Here is a 21651-nt window from a genome sequence, read left to right as displayed (position 1 = left end):
TGTCCCTCAGCCCTGCAGCTCAAGGTGAGCACTCTACCACTTGAGCCACAGCACCACTTCCAGTTTTCTAGTAGTTAATTGGAGATAAGAGTCTCACAGACTTTCCTACCCGGTCTGGCTTTGATCCGAGATCCTCAGATCTCAGCCTCCTGAGTAGCTAGGATTACAGGGGTGAGCCACCGGTGCCTGGCATAAGAAGGATTTTAAGTCATAACATTTCTCATCTGGAGTTACTGAGTTGCATTAAATTTATGCAGTATATAGTTGGGTGTGGTGGTATATACTTATACCATCAGCACTCAGAAGGCTGAGGCAACAGGATTTTTTTTTCATTTTTTAAATTGTTATTAGAAAAGTGATATACAGAGGGCTTACAATTACATATGTCAGGTAGAATATATTTTTGGACAGTGTCACCCTTTCCCTTACTCTCTACCAGTTTTTCCCTCCCATCCCACAAGTTGTACGGTTCATTTTCAACATAGGAATTTGAATTTAAGAACAATGTAGGACATACAGCCAGCCAGACTCTACTCAAAAATAAAAATAGATAAAAGTTATCTAATTTATACTTTAAAACTCCAGGAACTTTTTATCCTAGAATGCTCTATCGTTGGTTATAAAATTATGCAAGAAGAAAGAAATTATTTAGGGGAAATAATCTGTATCTAAGTCAACAGACTTCCTCTACAACTTTCATAGTAGAAAACTTGTCTTTATTAATATTTCAGATTAGTTTTTCCTTTTTTCTCTTATCTCCTCAAAGACTGCCAAGAACCAATAAGCCCAATCAATAAGTTCAGGACCAAGTACCAATCAGTAAGTCTAGATTTCTTATAGACTTATAGGATCAGAAATAGCTAAATTCTTGTCACTGCTACATTTTAAAAACCTGGAATTTTCTCTGGTCCATAGGAAGTATTCAGAAATACTATTTATTTCAATGATTAGAGATATGAAATTTTTCCTATTTTTATTTCCTTCCCATATCCTATTTATATATGCTCATCTCAATGCTATTGTTATGAAGAAATGGGCTTCTTTACAGCTAGCAGCTGCTCAATCTTTATCTTAACAGCCAAATCTCTTGATTTAGTATCAGTAGTGAGTCTTGAACTCAGGGGCTGGGCTTTTTTGCTCAAGGATAGCACTATAAGCCACAGTTCCACTTATGGCTTTTTGGTGGTTAGTTGGATATAACAAGGACTTTCCTGCCCAGACTGGATTTGAACTGTGATGCTCAGATTTTAGTATTCTGAGTAGCTAGGATTACAGTGGTTCCCAGCACAAATAAATTACTTTTTTTTTTTTGGGGGGGGTCCAGTCGTGGGGCCTGAACTCTGGCTTGAGCGCTGTCCCTCAGCTCTTTAGCTCAAGGCTAGTGCTCTACCACTTGAGCCACAGCACCACTTCCGGCTTTTTTCCCCCCCTGCTTATGTGGTGCTGAGGAATCGAACTCGGCCTCATGCATGCAAGGCAAGCACTCTACCACTGAGCCACCTTTTTTTAAGAACAATATATCTGGAAATATCTGGGATACTTGGGATATAGCCAAAGGTCTAATAGAAATGAAACCAATACATTAAGCAGCAAAGAAATGGGCTTGGAAAGTGGCATTTGCACCTCTATGAGAGAATGTTTGCACCTAGATTGAAGAGGTTTAAGATGCAAGCCATGTGGCTATTTGAAGGAAAATGTCCCAGGTTTAAGTCTAAGTCTAAGGCTGTGAGGTAGCAGAATGACTGGACTGTTGTATTTTTACTTGACCTTTCTGAATATTTAGCACATTTAATCACTTTCTGTGTGTTAGTACTCAGGGCTTATGCTCTCGCTTTGCTCTTGGTTTGCTTGCTCATGGCTTACATTCTACCACTTGAGCCATGCCTCCAGTGCATAAATTTGTAGTTTGAGATGGGACTTTTCTGTCCAATCTGAATTTGAACCTCAATCCTCCAGCTCTCAGCCACCTGGATATTTAGGTTATAGGTGTGAGCCACTGGCAGGGCCAAGCTGAAGTCTTTGTAAGTTGGTATTTCTTTCTTTTTTTGTCTGGTCCTGAGGCATGAACTCTGGCCTGGCCACTGTCCCAGAGCTGTCTTTGTTCAAGGCTAACACTCTATCAACTCTAGCCACAGCTCTACTACTAGTTAGTTACTTGGTCTTATTCCCCTGCCCCCCACTTTTTTTTAAAATACGTTTTTATTGTGAAAATACAGTACAGAGGGGTTATAATTACATGAGCAAGGTAATGAATACATTTCTCATCAAGCATTGTTGCCTCCTCCTCTGTTTTTCCCCTACCATCCCTGCCCTCCCATCTCCACGACTCCACTTCACTCCCCCCCACCCCCTTTCTTAAATACTAACACTGGGGCCTACCACTCTCACTCAGCTCTGTATACTTGTGTGTATTTCATTATTGGGGCTTGAATCCAGGAACTGGGCTCTGTCCCTGAGCTTTTTTGCTAAAGGATAGCATTCTACCAATTGAGCCACAGCTCCAATTAGAGATTTTGTTGTTGTTGTTGTTGGTCATGGGTCTTGAACTCTGGGCCTGGGTGCTGTCCCTCAGCAATTCAGCTCAAAGTGAACGTTTTACCACGTGAACCACAGCGCTACTTCTGGTTTTCCAGTGGTTAATTGGAGGTAAGAGTTTCATGGGCTTTCCCGCCAGGGCTGGCTTGGCTTTGTACCTCGATCCTCAGATCTCAGGCTCCTGAGTTGCTAGGATTACAGGCATGAGCCACTGGCACCCAGCCAATTAGGGATTTTTTAGTGGTTATTGGAGATAAAAGTATCAGAGACTTTCAGACTTGGGCTGTTTTTTAACCATGATCCTCAGATTTCAGCCTCCTTAGTCCCTAAGATTACAAACCTGGGCTCGAGCTGCCTCTTCAGCTCACAGCTGATGTTCTATTAACTTGAATCAAGCTTTCAGTTAATCACTTTTTTGTGATTAAGAAGAGAGGGAAATCCTTAGTCCCTAAGATTACAAACCTGGGCTCGAGCTGCCTCTTCAGCTCACAGCTGATGTTCTATTAACTTGAATCAAGCTTTCAGTTAATCACTTTTTTGTGATTAAGAAGAGAGGGAAATCCTTCCTTCCTTTGTGGCGACTGAACTCTACAAGAGCTACACCCCCCCCCTCTTTTTTCACTGGTTATTTTCAAGGAGGTAAGGTCTTGCTTTATGCCTGTACTGGCCTAGGATATGATTCTCCTACTTGTGCTTCTTTGTGCTAGGGATGGCAAGAATGTACCACTGCATGTAACTCTTTCTCATCTGGGCTGGTCCTGACTGTAATTCCCCAACTCTGCACTTCCCAAGTCAATGAGAAATTACATGCTTGAGACACTGCACCAAGCTACTTTCTTTCTTGAAATATTCAAATATTGAAATACTCCACTAAAATACTGAATATGTGAAATATCAATTCCCTTAGCTTTTGAGATGCCTTACTCTAATTTTCTTGTGTGTTATTGGTGACTTACTTTCTCTATCTCCTTGTTAACTACTATAGTATTTCTTTGTTATACTGCTTCTTGCTCTGAAAGGAAATTTCATCTTAGTCTGTTCTCAATAATCTCAATAAAATGTATATTATTCTTATCAATATTATGTACGATGCTCCACTTTAAGTATAAATGTAAGCTAAGAATGCCAGCAGAAGTATGAATTCTTGTGCTGAAACAAAACAGACATACTTTTCATTTTGTAGCTCCTGAATCTTCTTTAAATTTTCTCTGTTTTTTTCTTCAATTTCTTCCTTAAGTTCCTTTACCTGGGTTTTATAAAGTGTCTGCAAAACAAATAATAAGAAATGACTGTTTATAATGAATTAGAAACAATTCAGCACTTTCTTAAAAGATAAACAAGTAAGCTTATGCCTGTAATCTTAGCTACTCAGAAGGCTAAAATCTGAGGATTGTGGTTCAGAGCTAGCCTGAGTAAGAATGTCTGTGAGACTCTATTCCCAATTAACTATCAAAAAGCTGGAGCCACGCAGGTGGCAGAGCACTAGCCTTGAGCTCAGGAACAGGTGCTGAGGCCCTGAGTTCAATCCCCAGGACCAGCACCAAAAAAAAAAAGCAAAGCTAAACAAGTAACATACAACTTTACAATTCCCTTCTCCAGTACTTTTCCACAACAAATGCAAATTTATGTCTACACAATTTACACATGAATTTTCACCACAGCATTATTCATAGCAGCTCCATACTGGAAGCAATTTAGATATTCTATCAACATATTGCTAAAAAAATGTAGTACAATCATATTACTCAGCAATAAAAAGGAATAAATTGCTGATACGCACAAAACAACAAATCTTAGAAACTATAATGCTGAATGAAAGAAATCAGACGTTGCAGTATATACTTCAACACTTCTGATCACAAAAGTAAAGACAATCAGTAGTGACAGAAAGCTGCTATGGCAGATAGAGGTGGGTGGAGAAAACTGAATTCAAAATGGACACACATTTTATTGTGAAGAAAATATTCTATAATGTTGATTGTGGTGGCAGTCAGAAGTGTTCTTTGTCAACCTGTACACTTAAATAGGATAGCTTAAGCACATTACAAATTGTTTTAATTTTTGTGTCAGTATTGAGGCTTGAATTCTGGGCTTGGGTGCTGTTCCTGAGCTTGAGCTTTTGTGCTGAAGGCTAGTGCTCAACCACTTGAGCCACAGCCATTTCCAGCTTTTTTTTTTTTTTTTTTGGGGGGGGGTCTGGTCATGGGGCCTGGGCACTGTCCCTCAGCATTTCAGCTCAAGGCTAGCGCTCTACCACTTGAACCATAGTGCCACTTCTGGCTTTTTTCTTTTTGCTTATGTGGTGCTGAGGACTCGAACCCAGGGCCTCATGCATGCAAGGCAAGCGCTCTAACACTGAGCCACCTTCCCAGCCCCATTTCCAGCTTTTTGCCAGTTAACTGGAGGTAAGAGTTTCATGGGCTTTCCTGCCCAGTCTGACTTTGAATGGAGATCCTCAGATCTCAGCCTCCTGAATAGTTAGGATTACAGGTCTGAGCCACCGCACCCAGTTCATATATATTACAAAGTGTATGGATTTGGGAAACATGAAAAGAAACCTTGTGCAAGTACTACTCATTTAAAAGACCGATTCTTGATTTAAATAATGTTATTCAAAAACCATTTTTTTGGTTGAGATGGAAGACAGCTGAACAATAATAACAACATATACTTCTTAGAGAATTAATTGTTTACACAAAATTAAGTAAGCTTTTGCCTTCAATCAACAAGTATTTAACAGATCAGACACATATTGTATCAGATCCTGAAGTTAGAGAAAACCAATGTTCTGATGGCTACATGTTTAAACTACCCTTTTTAGTTTAAAATGTAAAGAAACAGAAAAAGAAGTGTAAGCACCAGAAAGTAGCTGCAGAGAACTATTTTTATACTGTACATTTCATTATTTCTCAAAAAAAACCAGTATTGTTTTTGGTGCTGGTCCTGGACTTGAACTCAGAGCCTGGGCACTGTTACTGAGCTTTTTTACTGAAGGCTAGCATCCAGCTCTTGAGCCACAGCTCCACTTCTGGCATTTTGGTGGTTAACTGGATAAAAGTCTCATGGATTTTCCTGCCTGGGCTGGCTCTCAGCTTCCTTAAGTAGCTAGGATTACAGGCATGTGTCTCCAGCACCTAGCAAAATGGCAAATCTTTTTTTTTTTTTTCTTTGTGGTCGTGGGGCTTGAACTCTGGGCTTGGCTGTCCCTCAGCTCTTCAGTTCAAGGCTAGTGCTCTACCACTTGAGCACAGGGCCACTTCCGGTTTTCTGAGTGGTTTATTGGAGGTAAGAGTCTCATGGACTTTCCTGCCCAGGCTGGCTTTGAACTGTGATCCTCAGATCTCAGCCTCCAGAGTAGCTAGGATTACAGGTGTGAGTCGCTGACGCTGGTAGCAAATCTTTTTTTTTAAATTAAAGATGTACATCAGAGACATTACAGTAATATAAGTCATGTAAAGAATACATTTATTTTTGGACAATGTTTAACCCCCTTTCTTCACTGTTTCAAATGGTATTTCTTAAAGGATTTTCATGGGAATGTATGAGTGAAAAGTGCGGGCTTGGTATAATGTATTAATTTATAATATTAATCCATTTTTCCTTTAGGAAATAGATTCTCATCTGACTTCAGATAAGGTCCTTAAAAGCTATGGAATAAATTGGAACTAAGAGACAGGGTCAGGTTTTGCATTATTTCACAGAGGCAAAATAAAAAAATCTCTAGAAATTATCTCAAGTCATTTGACATCAATTCCAAAGTCTGGAGGGCACTATATGAATATTCTGTGGAAGCATATGGACAAAAAAGTGGACAGGATTCTACTCACTACTCTGTAGAAGTTAGAATCACACTGAAAAATTTTAAGGTTAATGTACAGTCAAGGAAAGATCTTTCAACAATACCAAAAAAAAAAATTTTTTTTAACAGGCTCACACCTTTTTTTTGGTTGGTCATGGGGCTTCAACTCAGGGCCTGGGCACTGTCCTAGAACTCTTTCACTCAAGGTTAGTGATCTATACCACTTAGAGCCATAGTGCTACTTCCAGTTTTCTGTCAGTTAATTGGAGATAAAGGTCTCCGAACTTGACTGCCTGGGTTAGCTTCGAACCATAATCCTCACATTTCAGCCTCCTGAGTAGCTAAGATTACAAGCGTGATCCACCAGAACTGGCCACACCTGTAATCTTAACTACTAAGGTGGCTGAAACCTGAGGATCACAGTTGGAAGCCAGATCAGGCAGAAAAGTTTGAGACTCTTTTCTCCAATTAACTAGCAAAGGTGCGGTGGGAAGGAGGTCACATTTTAATAACAGCCTAATAGCCAAGGAAAAAATATAATTAAAAAACTTTCCATATTTACTAGAAGATAAACAGAGTATGACATCAATATATTAAGAAGCTCTAAATTATGCGAAACCTGTGTAGAGCTGTAATATTCAGAATTTTTACTGCAGAAATCATTATTACTAATATTGATTACACTTGGTTTCTAGGGCACATTCACTAGTATAACCTAAGCTTAATATATTTAATTACAGAGTAAGACTTATGTAGGACAGATATTGGTTACCAGTATACTAAGGGCACAATATGATAAACATTAAGTTAAAATAGACCATAAGAACAGCAGCCAAGGGCTGCCTCCTCAATTCAGAGACTTCAATAAAGTCTCAAAGTATTAGCTGTAAATGTGAAAACTTGATTTACTAGTAAATTAGAATAGTATGTTTTATTTTATTTATTTATTTTTTGGGTCCGGTCGTGGGGCCTGAACTCTGGGCCTGGGCACTGTCCCTCATCTCTTCAGCTCAAAGCTAGCGCTCTACCACTTGAGCCACAGCGTCACTTCCAGCTTTTTTCCTTTTGCTTATGTGGTCCTGAGGAATCGAACCCAGGGCCTCAGGCATGCAAGGCACGCGCTCTACTACTGAGCCACCTTCCCAGCCCCTAAATTAGAATAATATGTATAGAGAAAAAGCCAAACAAATTCATAGGCAACACAAAGCTAAAACAGGATAAAGTTCTTAAACATTAGTTATATTTACATTTTAATGTGTACTCATAAGCCATACATGATAATTAGTGCTCTTAATCAAGGAAATCAGAACCATTAGCAAAGTCTTTTATAGAGGGTGAATAATTTCTTTTTAAAAAAATTTCTTTACAGAGATTAAGTGAATACATACATATACATACATACACACACACACATACACACACACACACACACACACACACTGTCATTATCATGGTCTATAAAGCTCATGAACTCTACAAAGTTTGACAACACAACTATTTCTTCCAAATAGGGTGATATGTACATTTCTTTCCTTTTGCTAAGTGTAAGCTGTTTCCTCTTTCTCTCTCATTCCCTCCCTCCCTACCATTGCTGGAGAGTGAATAATTTCAAAATACAATGCAACTATGTATGAAGATAGCATAAGAAACCATAATGAAAGCTGACTGGAGAATGGAGAGGAAGAGGAAGCAATAGAGGTTATTATAAATCAAACACATACACATCATCATTATATATCATAGTGAAACTCCTTAGAACAACTAATACACACACATAAAAAAAGAAAGATAAGAAAGTACAGGAGGCTCATATTTGGGGGTGGACATCAGAGGAAAAGCTAATAAAGTGGGTGAATGAGGATGAATATAGTTTACATAGTTTATTTCTGTGTATGTTTAGAATAATGAAAACAGTTAACATTGTCTTAAGGATGAGGAGTAGAGAGGGTAAAGGGTAGAAAGGGTGGGGTAGAGTTGACAAGGATACATTGTGTGGAAATGTCATAACGAAACTCCCTTGTAACTCTGGGCCTAGGCGCTGTCCCCTCAGCACAAGGAGAGTGCTCTACCATTTGAGCCACAGCGCCACTTTCAGTTTTCTGGTGGTTAATTGGAGATAAAGAGTCTCACTGACATTCCTTCCAGGGCTGGCTTCAAACATTCATCCTCAGCTCTCAGCCTCCTGAGTAGCTAGGATTACAGGTGCAAGCCACTGGTGCCTTGCTTAAAAAAATATTTTTAAATAAGTCTTCTCTTGTGGACACAGGGTGACTTTATGTAGCCCAGGCTGATTTTGAACCCATCCTCCTCCTGCTCAACCTGAGTGACGAGATTACTGGAATGTAACACCATGCTTGGCCACAAAGTCTTATTTATAGCTCTTATTTGATGGAAAATCTGGAAAGCTTTGCACATTTATTGTTGTATCTTTACAATTTAAAATAGCCCTTGAACTCAGACCTATATATGGAATATTGTCAGAGGATAAAAAGGATAAAACCTCTTCACAATAAATTAAGATGCATCAGTTTGCAGAAAAGATGTAAACATCTTGTTTTAAGGTAGATTTTTAAAATACTCTATATATTAAAAATCATTCCCACTTACTGAGAAATACTGTTCAGCTTCAAGTTGATCTTGTAGCTCCCGCATTTGTCCTTCATTTCCTCTGTATTGCCTTTAGATAAAAGAAAAAAAAATAAACAAATGTTCCAATTTATATTAGACTTCATATTGTTCTTAGTTTAAGTTGCTGGAATAAAAAAAAAATCCTTACTAAAACAGTCTTAAAAAAACAACACTTCATTATATAGGTTACTTTAATTTGTCCAGGCCATATTGTCTTCTATTTACTCTATATAAATGATGCCAGACAAAGCAGGGGGAACTCTTCTCTTTCTTTTTTGTGCAAATTCTGGGGCTTAAACTCAGGGCCTAACACTCTTGTTTGGCTTTTTCACTCAGTGTTGGCACTCTACCACTCAAATCAAGCTACCACTTTTGGCTTTTTTTTAGTTAACTGGAGATACATTTCATTATTTGCCTGCTCAGGCTGGCTTCAAACTGGGATCCTCAGATCTCAGCTTCCTGAGTAGCTAGGATACAAGCACGAGCCACCAGTACCTAGCTAAAGGAAAACTTTTCTAATGAAGGTCATTTTCAAGAGAACATTAATTGTGGTCCTATCCAAAATAATTTAAAAATTGAAGTAATATTTTGGTTATATTTTTGTAGGAAAAAAAGCATTCATTGAGATGCATTTTAAATGTCTGTGTAGGAAGTAAACAAAAGCAGAAGTCATGGAAATATTTAAGTGCCAATTCAGATTATTTTTATTTTCTTGAGACAGTATGTCATTGCGTAACCTAGATTGGCCTGGAACTTGCAATCCTACTTCTTGTCACGGAACTGCTGCAATTACATGTGTGCATCACATTGCCCAGCCTAATAATTCAATATTATATATATATATATATATAATGTCCAATAGCACAAGTAGATATGGAAATTAATGACAACTGAAAAGAGCAACAAACTGACAAAAAGGAATACAGAGACAAAAATATGCATAGTATACATATAAACCCATAGTGAAAATAGATTTTAACAGACAGAAACAATGCAACAGATTGCCATTAATTAAAGATCATCTGAAGTTGCCAGGTTTTAATATTAAGACACTAGCAATGTACTAGTTATGTATTTTCAGTAAATAAGCCATGTGATGGATAAAAGTACTTAAAAAAGAAAAAAGATAGAATCTCACTATATAGCCCAGGCTAGGCTTGAATTGGTTCAGCCTAGGTTGAACCCAAACTCTCCGTCCTCCTATTGCTACTTCCCAAATGCTGAGATTAAAGGTATGTGCCACTTTGCCCAACTGGAAATTATAATTTTTTTGGGGGGGGGGGGGATAAGAGGGAGCGACACTGCGGCTTGATGATTCAGGGCCCAGGTGCTGTCTCTCAAGGCTGGCATTCACTTGAGCCATACATTCACTTCTGGCTTTTGTGCTGGTTAACTGGAAATAAGAATTTCATGGGGTTATCTGCCAAGGGTTGGCTTTGTGCCATTATTCTCAAAGCACAGCCTCCTGTGTAGCTAGGATTATAGATGTGAGTGGCACTCGGCTTCATATTTCATTTTTGAAGTATGTCCTTATAAATTACGAAAGCAATATGGATACCTTGCTCTGGTCTTCAGTTTACATAAGCAGTGAGTGACAGAAAAAGAACACAGACACTGCACTCCGGGTTGAAGAGAAGAAAGCACACACAAAAAAATCCCTAAAGGTTCATCATGTATACTAGTCTCCAAAATAAAGAAAATTTGGAAAATTTTTCTATGAAGACTGAATAGTCTTACAAAAAATATATTCTTGACTTTTGTAACTGCAATCTGAAAAAATGTGACAGCTTTTAAGGATATGGAAATCTTACAAGAATACTGTTTTTCTATATAAATAGACTTACTGTAAAGACAGCAGCCTTTGACAATCTTTTTTTTTCTTCCTTTAAATACATATATTTTAAATTTAATGAGCCTGTCCTTTCAAAACATGAGGACTGTTGCAAACTTTCTTTGAAGGAAACTCCTTTACCTTTAAATGCTGTTTTTCCTGTCTCCTTTTCAAAACTCTGAGTACATAATCTAAATGTACAAGATAGCAAGTACATAAGAATATTGAACACAAACACAAAAAAAAAATCACAAAGGTATTTTTAGAACTTACTTTGTAAGCTGAGCTAACTCAAATTCTAATAATCTCTTTGCTTCTAATAAAGTATTTATTTCCTGTTTCATCTGTTTTTCTAAACCTTTTAAATTGTCTGCCTCAAATGCTTGAGTCTTCAATTCATTTTGTAACAATAGTCGCTTATTTGACTCCTGCTCCAGTTGCAAGGTTAGATTCTTTACCTATAAATGAGAAAAATAATTGGCATCTTAAATCTCTCTAATAAGTTTATTAGACATTTGGAAGAATACTAATTAAATCTCAAGCTTATTATAATTCCATATACTAACAAAGAAGCTTAATGTTGTGAAGTCTCCACTGTAAGATTTACTATTAAGTTAAACTAATACCCAAATTTCAATGATCAGATCTTATAGGGGGAAAAAAAATCTGGTTTCATTCTATTCTAGGTAGCATGGAAATTTTGGGGGGAAATATTCCGAAAGAGTTTTTAACTTTATAAATGTTTGTAAATTCTAGTCTATTCCTCTCCAAACCTTACAAAACAAACTACTTACTTCAACTTAACAATTATTTACTAAGTATTAATTAGTTGTTGGCACTAATGAGTTCAAAATTCTCAAGGCGGTTTACAATGCTGTTGCTGTTCTATGCTGCTATGGTAACTTAAACTCAGGTTACTGCCCTCTTTCTGGGCTTTTTCATTCATGGCTAGTATACTACAACTTGAGCTATTCCTCCAGTTCAGCATTTTGCTAGTTATTTGTACATAAAGGCACTTGGACTTTTCATTCAAGCTGGTTTTGAACCATAATACTCAGATCGGAGTCTCTAAATAGTATTGAGAGATACTGGCACCCAGCTTACAAGAAGTTTTATGGTCTTTCTGTGCTCCTCTAGACCTATGTTTGGACATTTTCTAGAATGTGATCGTATTATTCAGATCAAACTTCTTCACCTTACTTCTTGCACATACTAGGCCTGTCTTTTCCATTTTCTCTGGAGGGTTTCTGTCTACAGTACATTCCAACTTAATGTCCCCAAGTATCTTCTATGATGACTCATCTTTTCTTTTTTTTATTGTGAAAATACTGCATAGAGGGGTTACAATTACATGGGCAAGATAATCAGTACATTTCTTATCAAGCATTGTAGAGTCCTCCTTATGACTCATCTTTAAAAATTTTTTCATTATTGTTTTTGGGGAGAGGGGAGGAGTACTGAGAGGTTTGAACTCAGGAGGGCTTGCATTCCACTTCTTTTAGCAATACCTCCAGCTCTTTCTGTTCTGGTTATTTTTTAGAAGGGTCTCAGTTTTTGCTCAGACTATCCTGCTGTAGTTATGAGAACTGCTGAGCACCTTGCTTATCATACTCTGCTTTTCTTGTTGAGATGGGTCTTTATGTGTTCATTTTGTTATTTGGTTTTTGTCCTGGCTAGACAGGAACCATGATCATCCCAATTTCAGCTTCTTGAGTAGCATTTTTTTTTGGGGGGGTGGGAGAGGAGGGAAATCCGGTCATGGGGCCTGAACTCTGGGCCTGGGCGCTATCCCTCAGCTCTTCAGCTCAAGGCTAGCACTCTACCACTTGAGCCACAGCACCACTTCGGCTTTTTTCTTTTTGCTTATGTGGTGCTGAGGAATCGAACCCAGGGCCTCATGCATGCAAGGCAAGCGCTCTACCACTGAGCCACCTTTCCAGCCCTCAATATTAGTATTTTATCTGTACTGTTTGCTGTACCAAGTCAAGCCTTGGGAAGATTTTTCTACTTACAAATAATTTCTAAAGTAAATATAGTACCTACCAAAATATAATGTATTTTAATCTCTTTTTATCAAGCTAATCAGTTAAGAATATAGTTTAACTTTTTGTTTTTGGTCGATCATGGGGTCTGAACTCTGGGCCTGGGCACTGTCCCTCAGCTCTTCAGCTCAAGGCTAGAGCTCTACCACTTGAGCCACAGCACCACTTCTGGCCTTTTCTATTTATGTGGTGCTGAGGAATCAAACCTCATGTATGCAAGGCAAGCACTCTATCACTGAGCCATCTTCCCTATAGTTTAAAATTTTAAGAAAATCTATAAGCAATCTCTTTGGTATAACAGGATAGTTTATAAAAAAGTGTTTTTCAAACCAGGCACCGGTGGCTCACACCTGTAATCCTAGTTACTCAGGAGGCTGAGATCTGAGGATGGCAGTTCAAAGCCAGCCCGGGCAGGAAAGTCCGTGAGACTCTTAGCTCCAATAAACCACTAGAAAACTAGAAGTGGCACTGTGGCTCAATGGGTAGAGCGCTCACCTTGAGCTGAAAAGCACAAGGACAGTGCCCAAACCCAGAGTTCAAGCCCTACAATGGACAAAAATAAATTGTTTTTTTCAGTAGATGGTCAGTTTCTTTGTGGAGGAAATCTGATGTTTCAATAAAGTTGCATCTGTTGTTATACAAAATGAAACAGCTCCTATGGAATGAATGTGAATTAACTATTTGAAAGGAAAATTCTAAGTCCCAGGATGACTACATAGGAGTAAACACAGATATAGTTGGTATTTCACTCAAATCATTTCTATGGTGTTTAAATTATACATAATGACTTCATAATTTATGACTTTTTCTTTTAATGAACTAAAAAAAAAGTCCTATATTGCTTACTTCATCCTCCATCCTTTCCTTATTTTCAGTCAAATGCTCCAGTTTCTGTTGAGATTGTTTCAGATCAACATCTAGCATGGAACATTGTTTCTCAGTCTGAACAACTCTATTTTCAGCCTTCTCTCGAGCTTCTCTTTCTTCCTTTAGCTTTTTTTCCATTTCTGTAACAGAAAAATGTATTTGAAGAGTTAATACCTTCACTTTACATAGTCTAAATTATTTTTAAATGTTTGCATTATTTTTATATTGGTCTTTTAGTAGAGCTATTATAAGTTTTAATGTTATTTGAATTATTTGCATGGTTAGAATCTCTAAAAGTTGGGGCTAGGAAGTTGGCTCAGTGGTAGAGTGCTTGCCTTGCATGCCTGAGGCCCTGGGTTCGATTCCTCAGTACCACATAAGCAAAAAGAAAAAAGCAGGAAGTGGTGCTGTGGCTCAAGCGGTAGAGCGCTAGCTTTGAGCTGAAGAGCTGAGGGACAGCGCCCAGGCCCAGAGTTCAGGCCCCACAACCGGACCCCCCCCCCACAAAAAAAAATCTCTAAAAGTTATAAAATGTAATATAGAAATAATACCTCATCTAATATATCTTACATATAATGTATAATACATATCTATACATATCTAATACCCAGTTATTCAGTAACTTTTCCAGCCCAGAAAATGAAAGGCATATCATGAAAAAGACAGTAGAGTAACAAGAATAAATTGGAGGTATATCAGGTTAAAGTAGAAAAGGATACATGGGCTTATAAATCTATACCTTACATCATCCTGGAAGTTTCCAGAGGCTTACAGTTAGGAAAGAACCTAATATATGTAACTCAAATGAACTCCACAGTATTGTAGCACCTGTTTTAATTATTAACAGAAGATAGTTTATACTGAAGTGCCTATTTTGTGTTTGTGTGTGAGGGTGTATTTATGTACATATGTATGTGTATGTTTGTGTATGGCAGTCCTGGGATTTGAACTTAGGGCCTGGGCACTGTTCCTGAGCTTTTTCTCTCAAGACTAGTGCTCTACCACGTGGTAAGAGTCTCTTGGACTGTCCTGCCTGAGATGGCTTCAAACCATGATCCTAAAATTGCAACATCCTGAGTAGCTAAGATTACAGGCACAAGCCACCCGTGTCAGGCTAATTTATCACAACTCTTGTCTTCAGTTATCTCTACTCATTTCCAGTGCTACTACAAACAGTATACAGTCTATAGTGCTATAATTCTCTTTTACCCCTATTACCACTTTTGAAAGGATTCTCCAGATGCTGTAAGAGTAATCTTTTTTTTTCTTCTGCCTGTCCTGGGATTTGAACTCAGGACCTGGGTGCTGTCCCTGAGCTTCTTCATGGTCAAGGGTAGTGCTCTACCACTTGAGCCACAGTACCACTACCAGCTTTTTTGGAGTTTATTGGAGATAAAAGTCTCATGGGGACTTTTCTGCCCAGGCTGGCTTTGAACTGCAATCCTCAGATCTCAGACTCCTGAAGAGTTAGGATTACAGGTGTGAGCCACTAGTGCCTGGCCAAGAGTAATTTTTTTTTCTATTTTGTTCAATTTATTTATTTATTTATTTATTTTTGTGTCCGGTCGTGGGGCCTGAACTCTGGGCCTGGGTGCTGTCCCTCAGCTCTTCAGCTCAAGGCTAGCGCTCTACCACTTGAGCCACAGCGCCACTTCCGGCTTTTTTCTTTTTGCTTATGTGGTGCTGAGGAATCGAACCCAGGGCCTTGAGCATGCAAGGCAAGCGCTCTACCACTGAGCCACCTTCCCAGCCCCCAATTTATTTTTTTTATTGTGAAAATACTGTACAGAGGGGTTACAATTACATGAGCAAGGTAATGAGTACATTTCTTATCAAGCATTGTTGCCTCTTTCTTTGTTTCCCCTTACCATACCTTCTCATCTCTCCCACTCCACCTCCGGCCCTGCGCCAAAGTTGTTGTTTAAATAGGGATACAGGTGGACCTATCTCAACAATGAGATGTATAAGACGTTATGTTGAAAAAAGAGTAATCTTTTAAAACCATAAATTACACCCACCAAAGTACTACTTGAAAAATGAAAGAAAAAAAAAAAAAAAGGTAGGTTGGGAACTTGTTGAACTGAGCCACCACTGTGCTTGAAGCGTAATACAGTGAATACAGGGGAATAGAAAAACTGCAACTACAAAGCAAAAAAGCAAATAAATTAGTAACAAGGCCCAGACTGGATCAGGAAGAAAATCAAAGGAAGGACTGAAAACCTGGGAGAAAAGAGGAATTCCACTATCTTTTATGGAGATAGGGTCCCCCCAAGATGGCCGTTAACTATCTTCCTATCATTCCAACAAGATTCAACTGTTATAAAATAGGTTAGTGGAATAAGGAAATTAGAAGGAAACTCTGTGATTTAAAGAAGAATGGAAGCATATCCCCTAAAAAAGGGCTTATTTTCCTACATTATAATTTATATTTTCTATTATAAAATTAAGTTCGGGTCATAACCAAATGTAGCCATTATTTAAAACTGATATTGTAGAAAGTAAAACTTACCACACATGGCAACAGATTTTGCTTCTTCAATAGACTGATGTTTGTCAGTTAAACGAGCTTTGGTAACCTTGTGTTCATTTACTTCTTGTTCTAACCGTTGTTGTAATGATTTAAGCTTATAATTTAACTCTATCTCTAAATTATTCTTTTCCTATAAAATTGAAATGATAGTCATGTAATAAACTGTTATAAGCACATGATTAAATCTCACTTTTAATATCTCACAAGATAGTTATTTTTATAATGATAAACACATATCCAAAAGCAAAATATACCTTTTCTTTATGCCCCTCCCCCACCATCTGAACAATTAACTATGACAGGCACAGAGCACATTGCATTGTGATTATTTTCTGGACCATCACAGTTTACTTTTTTTTTTTGGGTCCAGTCGTGGGGTCTGAACTCTGGGCCTGGGCGCTGTCCCTCAGCTCTTCAGCTCAAGGCTAGCACTCTACCACTTTAGCCACAGTGCCACTTCTGGTTTTTTTCTTTTTGCTTATGTGGTGCTGAGGAATTGAACCCAGGGCTTCAGGCATGCAAGGCAAGCGCTCTACCACTGAGCCACCTTCCTAGCCCCCACAGTTTACTTTTTAACTTTTGCTACTATCTTTAAAAAAAATATTAAATTTTATCTTATTTGTGTTTATAGTCACATTTTTTTCTTTTTACACATTTATTTTTATGTGAGGAAAAAGGAGTACTTATACACTACAGTGGAAATGTAGTGTAGCAACTATGGAAAGTTAATTGGAGGTTCCTTAAAAAAACCTAAAAATAGGGCTGGGAAGGTGGTTCAGTGATAAGAGTGATTGCCTTGCATGCCTAAGGCCCTGGATTGGATTCCTCAGTACCACATAAGCAAAAAGAAAAAAGCCGGAAGTGGCGCTGTGGCTCAAGTGGTAGAGCGCTAGCCTTGAGCTGAAGAGCTGAGGGATAGCGCCCAGGCCCAGAATTCAGGCCCCACTACCAGACCCAAAACAAAAAACAAAAAAAACTAAAAATAGAACTGGGCACGCTTGAGTGTGCTCACACTTGCAATTCTAGCTATTCAGGAGATAGAGTGTTTCATCTAGAGGACAGCCCAAGCAAGTCTGTGAGACTTGTCTCCAAAAATAATCAGGGCATATTAGAAGTAATATACAATAGTATAATAGACATTTGCACACTTATGCTTACTATAGCACTATTAATAACAGCCAAGCTATAGAATCAGATCAGATGCTGTAAGAATATATGCATAGATTCTAGATTTCTTTACGCATTCTAATAAATGCTGAAAGAAAATGTGGTATATATAAACAGTGCAGTATTATTCAACCACGAAGAATGAAATTATGGCATTTGTAGGTAAATGGATAGAACTGGAGATCATCATGTTAAACACAGTAAGACAGGTTCAGAAGGACAAAGAACATGTTAGTTCTCTTCCATATGTGGGATCTAAACCTAATATATATATATATATATATATACACATATATATGTATATATATATGTATAATATGTATATATATATATATATATATATATATATATGAGAGATCTGCAAAGTATGTACCAAATCCTTTCCTTAACAAAGTATACAATAAAGTATTCTCAATGGAATTTTGATTAAGAAAAATCTAAATACAAAGAGCAATCACTTGTCCTTTCTATTTTGCTAAATAATCTTATCCATATACAAAGGAAGTAGAAAGAAACTTTATGAAAATTTCTTTACAACCAAAGTAATTTGTGATGATCTGTAAACATTACATATCCAATGCTTTTGAGTACCACCAAAAATAATACACAAAGAGGGTTTTTAAATAAGACGTCCTCAACCAAGCATAAGATCTTTTAGAAATGTAATTATATGACATAAAGAATGAATGTCACTGTACAAAACCACATTGTAGTCTTTAATAACCTCTAAGTATCATCCCAAATGGCAAGTGAAGTCAAGTACCTTTTCTGAGTAATTAAGCATATCCTGGGCCTCTTTTCTTTCTTCTTCCACTCTTTCAAGATTGTGTTTGAGATGCTTCACCTCCTCTTGTAAGGATGTAATTCGAGCTAGCAAGTGAGAAAAATTAAACCAATTACCACTAACAGACAATTCTTTTTGTTGTTGTTGTTGGTCGTGGGCCTGGGTGCTGTCTCTGAGCATTTCAGCCCAAGGCAAGAGCTCTACCATCCATCTGAGCCACTAAAAAAGAGCTCTTTCTGTTCAGAATTTTGAAGATTAAAAATATTAATTTTCTTGATGAAATAGTTTCTTAAAGAGTTTTCCTAGTAGTATAGAGAGTAAACATAATATTAAATGATAAAATTATCAGTAGTAGTAGCTCATACCTAAAATACTAACTACTCAGGAGGCTGAGATCTAAGGATTATGATTCAAAGCCAGAAGTCCTTGAGATTATCTCCAATTAATCACCAGAAAACCAGAAGTGGGGCTGTGGCTCAAAGTGGTAGAACACTAACTAGCCTTGAGTGAAAAAGCTCAGGGACAGAGTCCAGGCTCCTGAGTTCAAGCCCCATGACAGACCAAAAAAAGAAACTGATGGAGATAAAACTAATTATAAGAGGTTAAGTGAGCTGGGGTGCTGGTGGCTCACACTTGTAATCCTAGCTACTCAGGAGGGTGAGATCTGAGGATCACAGTTCAAAGCCAGCCTGGGCAGAAAAGTCCGTGAGACTCTTTTTTTTTTTTTTTTTGGGTTCGGTTGTGGGGCCTGAACTCTGGGCATGGACGCTGTCCCTCAGCTCTTCAGCTCAAGGCTAGCGCTCTACCACTTGAGCCACAGCGCCACTTCCGGCTTTTTTCTTTTTGCTTATGTGGTGCTGAGGAATCGAACCCAGGGCCTCATGCATGCAAGGCAAGCGCTCTACCACTGAGCCACCTTCCCAGCCCCTCCGTGAGACTCTTATCTCTAATAAACCACTAAAAAAACAGAAGTGGTACTGTGGTTCAAGCGGTAGGGCACGTGCCTTGAACTGAAGAGCACAGGGATAGTGCCCAAGCCCAGCGTTCAAGCCCCAAGACCGACAAAAAAAAAGAGAGATTAAATGAAAAGCCTACAATATTTTGAAATACCCAAAAAATATTCAAAACAAAATAAAAATGCATAATAAACTAAGCATAAAAAAAAAAGTGAAACTCAGCTGGGCGCCGGTAGCTCAAGCCTATAATCCTACTAAGCAGGCTGAGATTTGAGGATCACGGTTCAGACTGGGAAGTAAAGTTTTATCTCTAATTAACCACTAGAAAACTGAAAGTGGCACTGTGGCTCATGTGGTAGAGCACGTACCTTGGGCTGAAGAGCTGAGGGACAGCTCCCAGGCCCAGAATTCAAGCCCCACAAATGACCAAAAAAAAAGTGAAACGCTACACAAGAGTATCTGATTGTAGTACAGTAAACTAGAAATTACAAAAAAAATTCTAACCTTTGTCCATTAAAATTGCCCAACCCAGTAGTAATTACTAACATACCATCTTAAGTGATATTCCTTGAAAGTCATATGCCATTAAGTATACTACGGTCTCTTGGAAAATGGGTTCTTTCTGGTTTAGGACAGAAAGTAATCCTGAAAAAATCTATAAATGACAAAAAAGCAAGGATACTATCCAAGACTACTTTGGGTATTAACTCTACTTGAAGATATTCCCATACGTATATTTAAATTCATGAGCCCATAAATACATTTTAAAAATTCACTGGCCATTTTTTGGAAGATGCTATGGAAATTGGTATATTTCTATTCTGAAAAAGATTTTGTTGTTGTTGTTCATGGGGCCTGGGCGCTTAAGGCTAGCACTCTCCTACTTGAGCCACAGCACCACTTTTGTTTTCTGGTGGTTTACTAGAGATAAAACTTTCCTGCCCCGGCTGGCTTTGACTTTGAATCGCTATCCTCACATCTCAGCTTCCTGAGTAGCTAGGATTACAGGCGTGAGCCACTGGTGCCTGGCCAGCTCAAGACCTCCAGCTCAATCCCTAATACCAAGAATCACTAGTACCAAAAAAAACTAAAAAAGTCCTATTTTTAAGAAATACATTTATTACAAATTAAACAATGTGATATCTGAGATTTGCTTCAAAAGACTTCACTGTCAGAAGATTTTAAGGGTGGGAAGGATGGAAATAAAATAACGCAAGACTGGCTATTGATTGAAGTGGACTGATGAGCTCATAAAGGAACATTGTGGCATTTGAAATTTTCTCAAATAAAAAGTTAGAAGAGAAAATAATCAAACAATACTATAGTTTTTCTTAATAAAACTTAAAATTTGACATTTAAAAAATTTATCATTTTTCATTTTAATCTGATGAATCCATAGATAAACTTACTAAAATTTTTATTCTTCTATGACATTTTGATTTGTGTCCACTCCCTTTCATTAAGCTTCTGTGGCCTGAACTTTTGGAAGCTTACTTTGCAATGGCAGACTCAAATGTTAAGACTAGACCAATACTGGCAAATATACGGCCTAGCTTGTTTCTGTAATAACCTAAAGCTAAGAATGTTACTCTTTTTTCCTGTTTTGAATAGGTATAAAAAGTTAGAAACACACAAGAGAGATCTTATATGGTCCACTGCACCTAGGATATTTCTTATCCAATTATACTTGGGAACTTTGCCTTTATACAAAGAAGTTTCTGCCCACTTATGCATATGGAGTACATTAAATCAAATGGGCCAGAAGCCCATAATTCTAAACCAGAAGCCATTTACACTTAAGGAACACAGAAGTTCTATGGACATTAAAAAATTAATGTAAAACTTATAGTATTATAAGGATAAATGCAGGGTCTGGGAAGGTGGCTCAGTGGTAGAGCGCTTGCCTTGCATGCTCGAGGCCCTGGGTTCGATTCCTCAGCACCACATAAGCAAAAAGAAAAAAGCCGGAAGTGGCACTGTGGCTCAAGTGGTAGAGCGCTAGCCTTGAGCTGAAGAGCTGAGGGACAGTGCCCAGGCTCAGAGTTCAGGCCCCACTACCGGACCCCCCCCTCCCAAAAAAAAGGATAAATGTATTGTTGCACATATATTGATATTTAGAAGTTGTACATTTAAATTTGAAACTAAACAAAAGAGGCATGAGAACAATGAAATATGCTCATGCTATGAATTTTTCTTAACTTCCACCAATATCTAAAAATTACATTCAGTTAGAAACTAGATCATGGGACACTGGAGGCTCACGCCTATAATCTTAACTACTTAGGAGGCTGAGATCTGAGGCCTGGGCAGGAAAGTCTGTGACACTCTGATATAACCAATAAAATACCAAAAAGCCAGAAGTGGAGCTCTGGCTCAAGTGGTAGAGTGCTAGCCCAGGCCCTGAGCATAAGCCTCAGAACTGGCACACATGCATGCATGCACGCACGCAAACTTCTCCTGATTAGTGCACAGATGATGGCCACTATGTTGAATGAAGCTCCCCAAAGCTTGT

General features: G+C 38.2%; 1 protein-coding gene across 1 annotated transcript in view; it reads right to left on the bottom strand.

The window, feature by feature from the left end:
* Rock1 (Rho associated coiled-coil containing protein kinase 1) overlaps positions 1-21651 on the bottom strand; it is a 118723-nt gene that overhangs the window by 20735 nt on the left and 76337 nt on the right. Inside the window, exons 17-22 of the mRNA XM_070029464.1 lie at positions 18163-18269; positions 16212-16362; positions 13682-13842; positions 11067-11251; positions 8942-9011; positions 3705-3799 (exon numbers count right to left, since the gene is read on the bottom strand). Of these exons, the coding sequence (XP_069885565.1) occupies positions 3705-3799; positions 8942-9011; positions 11067-11251; positions 13682-13842; positions 16212-16362; positions 18163-18269 (769 nt within the window). The remainder of the gene's footprint in view (positions 1-3704; positions 3800-8941; positions 9012-11066; positions 11252-13681; positions 13843-16211; positions 16363-18162; positions 18270-21651) is intronic.

Source organism: Dipodomys merriami, unplaced genomic scaffold, assembly GCF_024711535.1.
Source record: "Dipodomys merriami isolate MVZ:Mamm:240054 unplaced genomic scaffold, mDipMer1.0.p SCAF_2, whole genome shotgun sequence".
Taxonomy (NCBI): Eukaryota; Metazoa; Chordata; class Mammalia; order Rodentia; family Heteromyidae; genus Dipodomys; species Dipodomys merriami.
The sequence above is the reverse complement of the archived record's forward strand: the minus strand, read 5'-3'. Positions and strand labels throughout refer to the sequence as shown.